Source organism: Neolamprologus multifasciatus, chromosome 5, assembly GCF_963576455.1.
Source record: "Neolamprologus multifasciatus chromosome 5, fNeoMul1.2, whole genome shotgun sequence".
In the NCBI taxonomy this organism is placed as follows: domain Eukaryota; kingdom Metazoa; phylum Chordata; class Actinopteri; order Cichliformes; family Cichlidae; genus Neolamprologus; species Neolamprologus multifasciatus.
The window spans coordinates 17,547,427-17,555,376 of record NC_140443.1 but is presented as its reverse complement, the minus strand read 5'-3'; the positions used below and the strand labels follow the sequence as shown (position 1 = coordinate 17,555,376).

The window sequence follows — 7,950 nt, the reverse complement described above, 5'->3', positions numbered from 1 at the left end:
AAAATGTTCTAAAAATAAGATTTTCTCCCTATGCAAAATACATGGTTGGGAAGGAGATATGTGCATGGCAAGCTGTGCGTCTGTGTCTGTGTCAGTGGGATCCTTGAGGTGACGAGCACAAAGCTGAGGCTCAGGTACACAGCGTATGCTGGCATAATTACAGGATTTGGGGGATTATTATACTGTAAGTGCTTTCATGGCGACAGCTGGGAGCTTTTTTACTCCCTATGACACATAATCTCAAAGAATAAAACCAAGACCCCAGAGCATCTCTTAATCATTTCTTAGCATACCTGCACACGGATCTGAACTCTTTCTGAAGATAAATTTGAAAAATTAGAATATAATTATCATATCTGGTTTAAATCATTCTAAAGTCATGTTTTCAAACACACATTTTCTTTAAATCTGAGACTTTTTGGCTTGTTGTTTTTTTCCCCCATAACTGGCTGTTTGCGTTCTTCCTCTTCACGGCTTTCCTGAGTCTTCAGCAGAAGGTTATTTATCACAGCATGGCCAGGTTCAGGAGCTGGGTCCTAAATAAGATCTGAATCAGAGCCTCTATTCCATGGCTCATTCTGAAAGTATGACCAGGCTGACGCTGTGAATTCTCTATCACTGCTGCGTGAGTGATAGGGCCTCCTGGTCTCTACAGCAAGGCTCAGGAGTTTCATTTCCATCCCTGTGATCTAAACAACCCCATTACCGGCAGCCATTTATGCACAGGGGCAGTAGGCAAGCACTGGGCCTGAGGACACAGCCCACAGCTAAGCTACCATGGCATAGAGCTACCTTCAATGGCCGTATGTCCATATAGAGGAGGGGAGAGGAGGAATGGAGCGCTCGGGCCTCTACACTTTATCTAAACCACTCCAGAGAGGCGAGTGGAATCGGCTCTTGTGGGCTCTGTTTATCCTCTGCTCCTGTAGTCAATCAATTAGGGGATCAAAGCAGGAGATGAGGGAAATGTCATAAAGCTCTCCCACACACCACTGCCTGAGCTGCCACCTCGTCCAGTCTGAGTGACAGCAGACCCGGGGGAGACAAAACTCCCAGGCCGGCACCTCAGGAGACAAGCTGGAGCAAAGGGGACAACCGTAGCACATGCCAAGGTCTAATCTGGACAACCAGAACACAAACTTTTAGAGGAATATATGAAGGATGACACGCAGCAGGCAAAGAGCCACAATGCATATTTGATATGTTCAGAGGATCCATTGAAAGCCCCCCAGTCTCCTCAGAATGAACTCATATCAAAAACTTGCTTTGAAATCGATTAACTAATTGACCTGCCTCATTGGCATGCTAATCCAGCACCCAAGAACACTATTTTTTTTCCCACAATATATGTTTTGTAATTAGATATTCAAGAGAATTAACATTTGCATCAAATTTAACTGAGCCTTGATGATATAACGTGCCGATAACACTGCATTTCAGTGCTGATTTGAATCTGTGAAGGGAATCCTAAACGTTATGTATCAGTTTATACTCACTGAGTATGAAAATATGAAATAGGAATGATAGGTACCCCTTGATAACACAAGCAGTACTGACTTCATTTAGCTTCAGATTTATCTGCTAATACAATTTGAGGGTGATGATGTTAATAATTTTGATTAGTGATGCCTTTAATTAGTTCACATTTAATTGCAAATAAAATGTATTTGTTGTCAATTTGTGGCGTACAGAAAGTAAATATACATCTCTCACGGTGCATCTTGGCATGATTTACTAGTTTAGACAAGACTATGTAGGAAGATTTTCTTGCTGCGGCGACTGCACACATATCCAGCATGTTTGAGATTTGTTAAATGAATGAATGAACGTACCTAAGGCGGGTTTGACATACCTCCAGCAGTGCCTGATGGCTACAAGTGAATGAGCGCCACTGTTTTGACGTGTAATATAAGGCACAGCAGATGCTTCCACACTACACTGGTTAGTTCCCCTACATTCACACCATACCGCAGAGATTTGCAGACTGCATTCCCCGGCAAGCGGAGGGAGAGGCGAGCGCTGCTGGTCAGCGGGTAGAATGAATTACTTCCTACAGCTGCAGCTAGACACACTTTCAGTCTGCGTCTCCTCGTCTGGGACATTTGAGCTCTCATCACTCTCTAATCATATCGCCAGCGCTGGAACAGTCACTGGTGACCCCCGCAAATGTGCTTGAACTTACATGCTCAGACTACAAGCATGCGGTTAGGGAAAAGATAGATCAAGTGTGGCTGATTTAAGATTTTGCAGATGCACACAGATTTACACCAGGCATGTAATTAATCTGTCTGAAATATATTTTCCATCAATTTATTTTTATTTTATTAGCCTTTTTAAATCTTAGAAAATACTAAAAAGGCTTGCCACAATTTCCCAGAGCCCAAGGTCACAATTTTAATGGCTTTTCTTACCTAATCAAAGTCTGTCAGTCAGTCCAAAATTATATAAATGGGAGAAAGGCTGGAAAAAACAGATATTTGATTGGCTGGATAAAATGGTTATTGTCTATACTGACTATGTATGTACATATGTAGTACATGTAAAAACTGAAAGAAGCATTGGATAAATAAAAAGGTCCATTACTGACTCGTCTCATAATAAACGTTAAAAACCTGCACACGACAGAAATAAGAGACAAAAGGCTCAACTCTGTTTTGGATCTTTAATTGATAACAGTTACGCCAGTGTTACAGTAAACACACCAACAGGCTGAAGGTAGTAAATACCAATACAAGTTTCCCACTACTCTAATACTTCATACAGCAGAATAAATTATACCATGATAATATACACACATGCGGAACAGAAAAAGGAGTAAAGCAAAGCACAGATGTCAAAAAGCAACTAAACAGGTTAAGGGTCAAACAGACGGGAGGAGGGAGGGGGGAGGGCTGGGAGGGAAGGAGTTGTATGCCTTAAATACCCAAATGTTTATTGATGCGAGTGTTAGAAATGGGTTTGATACACTAAAGACAATTCTAAAACTCTTCCTTTTTAAAATATACACATGAGTGAGGCGTCTAAGTGAAGCAGTTGGAGCAGCAACTGCTGCGGTTCAGTGCGGAGCATTACTTTGACGTTTTCTCCTGAAGTCTTATTGGTCCACAAATCCAACAAATTCCCAGAGTAGAAAGCCTGTTGTCTCTGGCATTATTATCATCATCATTATCATCATCATCACGCTGGTCCATTGGCAGAGTCACACACCGAAGGCTCAGGTGTGTTAGGTCCTTGGTCCAGTGATAGCTGGCCTGCTTTTATACTCAGTCTGTAAAACAGGCGGTCAAAAACACCCTGAAGATGTTTAATTCAGCCACCTTTTAAATATACAGCGGTCCTGTGGTTCAGGGGGAGTCTGTCTGTGACACAAAGCTTTCATTTTCCTTCAAGCTCAGTTTTACCCTCTTAAATGTCATTTTAATTGGAACATTTTCAGTGGAATTTATATTTTACTCATTTATACAAATCAATTCTTACCTGGGTCAGAAAAAAAAACCAGACTCAAAACTTTTGGTTGAAACAAGTAAACCAATTAAATACATTAAAAAGAAAACAGAAAAAGAAAACCAAAACATTTACTTCCACAGATCCCTTGCTTACCTACCACTCAACATAGTGTTGTTTTAGTATAAAACATACTCTTTATAAAGAAACGATACACAATCTGCTCCAGCTACTGTACATTTTTTCAGATTTTAAAGGCGACGAAGGACCAGATCCTTTCTTGAGCATTAACTGTCATAATAATCACACTGATGTCAATGAAAAATATCACATACATCTCAAGGGAACAGGTGGTCCTGGATCAAGTCAACAATGCGTGCTACACAAATGTCTCATATCCACTATTATTTAAACTTTTTTTTTCGACTTTTTTGTACATTTGGGTGAGTATGTGAAAGCGGAGGATTAGACGTGGCTCTGGTCCAAACCAGAGAAGGGGGCCAATCAGCGGAGTTACCTGTGCCCTTTCACAACTGACTGGATTATATGATTTTCCAGAGTGCATGTGAATGGCACAGCTTGTCTACTTTTTAATCTCATAACAGAGAATGCTGGAATGCCTATAGTATGTTGGAGATGGAGGCTGAGGAATGTTCTGAAGGAATTTAGTCGAAAGGTGGAAAGCCAACACAGTGTGCATTTACAAAATGTGCTAATTATGCTATAAAAAAACCCTGAAATACTGGCTAGTGATGAGAAGGGTCACTGTGAATTAGCTTTGACATTATATTCGTGTGATTTAATCTGCTTCACACTGTTTAAGTCACACAGGATTCCCTGGCAGATGGGATTTGGGAGGAATGGGGAGGTGTGTGTGTGTGTGTGTGTGTGTGTTCGTATGAGGGGGTGGTTGAGCTTGGCAAGGTCCATATTTCAAAATACATTAATTTCCCCAATCCTGTTTTTGCAAACAATGCCCTCCTCCCTATGGACCACCACTAAGGATGGGATGGAGGTTACAAGGGGAAAGCTATTGGCCGCCAAAACGCTGCTTTAATTCCCTGCAGAATCCAGCCAGCCAGACTTCCCACAGTATGGCCAAGTTCTTTAGGAATGTCAAGACGAATATGAAAGTGGGAAGGTCAAATCGCTCACGAATATTTGAGCTCAGGGAACAGGCAGAGGAACAGCAGCTTGGAAAACAATCATCCTCTTTTGTGTGACTGTGTGCCGACACGCAAACATGCATATGCAACAAACAATCGCTCCCAGATCATCTCAGTCATTCTCTGTGTTTTACACACCGACATCTAACGGAGAAAAGAGATACGAATGGAATCAAAGAACAACAGAAATCACATTAACCATAATCATATAACAGCAACAATAGTCTTAACAATATCAAAAAAGAACAAGAAGAAGAGTCGTTCAAATGATATTGGCTTTGTTAACTACTATGAACAGCAAGGTCAAAAGTACATGTTGTTGATGGCTCTAAATGTGTGCTGGACTGCAGCCATGACAAGGAGGAATCTGGGCCAATGAAGTTGACCATCCTTTGGTCATCTGGGGGTCCTTTTTGGCCCACTGAGTAAAATAAACAGGTCTGAGGCTGGGACATGAGTACAAGGAGCGGGCAATTATGCCCAAAGGGTGGGGAGAAAGGGTGCAGAGCCGCCTGGTGGTGTGAAAAGTTTAGCTCCATTCCCGAAAAGGGACTTTTCGCTCTCTCACAAGCGTCACTTTCTCTGGCACAGAGTGAGGGCGCGCGTCTGTTCACTGATGTCATGGCCGAGCTGCAGATAGACGAGCTGGAGTTGCAGTCCAGACTTGATGGAGCATGGAGGAGGGTGGCAGAGGGCGAAATAGAGAGAGGTGCAGGGTTTGTCCCGAGTGGCTTCAGTAAGCCTGTCCCGTCTCCACCTGCAGCAGCCCCAGCACTGCCGAGTGGTCTCCAAGCTTCATCCTCCTCTGGGTGGACAAGCTCACATTTTTAGCCAGGTAGTCTACAGCAGCTATACACACAGACAAACAAACAAAAGAAGACAGAAAGGAAAAACAAACAAACGTTAAACAGGTGGTAGATTCCTGGGACATATGTCCTATTCACTCTCATTTCATTCCTCTGATTAAGGCTGAAACAAGTTGTGGCAGAAGAGAATGAGTCAAATGAAAAACAATTCACACAGAGAGAGTGAAAGATAAAAACCCCTCCCCTGTCCCTTGTCTGAGGTTGGCATGCTGCTGGCACAGAGCATGTGCATCCTGGTAAAGTCTCCATGCTGTCACTCAGACAGTTCCCCGTGTGTGTTCTGTGTGCCAGTCTTCATTACACTTGGCATCTCTGATTTCATGCCCTCCACACTCCACATGGCCGATCATTTTCATCCTCAGACAGCAGCTCCTCTCCTCTCTCTTCCATTCATTACCCATCCACTGTGCTCAATCACCATCTTAATTAACCTCACATCAGCTCACATCCGCACTGCCATCAGTTTCTTGCTGCTGACAAAAACACTGGTGCGCACACACAAAAACGTGACAGATTGGCACGCGCTCGCCCGCACTCACGCATAACACAAACACATTTCGGAAAAGAAAATCACCAGATGCACAAAAGCATCAGATCACCACCAGAACCTGAAAATAAATACAAACAAATGTCAGCTAGCCAATGCTGCATTGGTTTGTTCAGGAAGTGGGCTTCATTTTACCTCTTGTGAAAGGCTGTGACAGCATCAGTCAATTATGCTAATCTAATAAAGCAAACTCTTTCCTGCCCTGAGGGTGTGTGCATGTGTGTGTGTGTGATCAAAATAGGAGAAAGAGGGAAAGAGAGGTGGGCAAGAGGACACTGTGGCCCCTGAGGGTGTGCCGTTCTTTGAAGTGGCCCTCTTCTCTTTCCCATCCAAGTGGAGTGGGGTGTGACTAAGGCAGCTCTGTAAATGGATGGTTGTGGTGTGGAGGTGGTGGTGGGGTCTTTATCAAGAGCACGTGTCTGCCTCCACCGACCAGGGTGCAAAGGTCAGGAGGCTCTCCTGCCTGGGAACTGGGCATCACTTCATAGGCTTTATAAATTTAGTCAGCTTAAGAGGGGGTCGGAGAAGAACGACCAGCTTTTGTCACAAAAACATGAAAGTATTTGCTTATGCAAAAACAACAGTATACACATACAGGGTCTACTTACTCTGCCCATACTGGCTGTACTGGTAGCCTGCAGTGACAGGGTCCACACTGTAGCTGGTGGCGCTGTATGTAGGAGGGCAGTATGACTGCGAGGAAGCCAGGCTGTCCACACTCTTGATGGTGTCAGAGCGCTGGCTGCAGCTGGCTGAGATGGGGTTGGAGCTCTCCAGGCTGCTGTGCAGGGGGGAAATGGAAAAGTCGTGCTGGGGCTGGGAGGGTACAGCACTAGGGTTACTCAGGATACTCATCACCTGGAGGGGAGGGGGGTGGGGGGAAAGAGGATGTTAGAAACTTGGAAAATTGAGGATCAAAGCATTGACAGAGTTGAGGGAAAGTACTTTTTTTTTTGCAAGTATAGTGCCATCCCAGCACTTCACGGTAAAGATGGCAATAGAAATACACCATTTCAACTTTGAAATAGGAAAGGGGAGAAACTTCCCCATCTTTTTTTAAAGAGCAGAGGGGAGGGAGGATACCAGGAGGGTGATGAGGTTAAAAAAAGGAGAAAGGGAACAAGAGACACAGTTTCCATTAGCTGGCGCTGCCAGTAAGTGTTCTGCTGTGGGACAGACGGGTCCCAGGGTGATAATAGACCCACCATCCTTGCCAGACAGCCCCTGTCCCGGAGCCTGAGGCCTGAGCCCGAGCCTACAGCACAACAAGCACCAAGGGAGTCCCTAATCCCTCGCCCCTAGCCTACCCATCTCATGAATAGTAATGGAGTTGGAACTGGTAAATGATCCCCTCAGATCCCCACACAAAGTAGGCTCCACAAACCATACTGAGCGGGCCACTGATACTGCAGGTTGAGGCTTGCCTGAATATTACAGTGTGTATATTATTCACAGTGCATAAAGGCTTCCAATTCAATATTCTAGATTAATGTAATAGCATGTGACATTCGTCAGAAGAAGGCCTCACAATATGTTAAAATGTAAGAGATTACTTCTGGTGCTCCTCTAGTCTGAAGCACAGTGGCCCAGAACGCTGTGAAAAATTTTGTTTTCTCATGCTGTGAGTTTCGTTAAGTGAAAAAGCCTAAGTGTAGAGTGTGTGTGTGTGTGGTAAAAAAAAGGCAATTGTCCCACACATGCTTCCCTCCTATAGCAGCGAAGCCTTCCTTTCAACATCAGGTTCATGTTGAGTTTTGCTATGCTGCACTGGCCTTTGGCCCCTTGGCTGCTAAACCAATTAGCCCATCATAGAGGTGGTTACACAGGGGTGACACAGAGGCAGACATATGTTTGCATGCATGCACAAACGGACACATGCATACACATTTGTAGCAACCATACACCCAACGCAGGAGCTAGCCAAAAC

The 7,950-nt window shown here is 44.1% G+C and overlaps 1 protein-coding gene across 2 annotated transcripts in view; it reads right to left on the bottom strand.

The window, feature by feature from the left end:
• Positions 1-2,514: 2,514 nt before the first annotated feature.
• pax7a (paired box 7a) overlaps positions 2,515-7,950 on the bottom strand; it is a 44,361-nt gene continuing 38,925 nt past the window's right edge. Inside the window, exons 8-9 of one of the 2 annotated variants that reach the window (XM_085159026.1) lie at positions 6,632-6,881; positions 2,515-5,459 (exon numbers count right to left, since the gene is read on the bottom strand). In XM_085159026.1, the coding sequence (XP_085015152.1) occupies positions 5,344-5,459; positions 6,632-6,881 (366 nt within the window). In that variant the 3' untranslated portion in view covers positions 2,515-5,343. The remainder of the gene's footprint in view (positions 5,460-6,631; positions 6,882-7,950) is intronic. The other variant, XM_085159025.1, reaches the window with a different exon arrangement.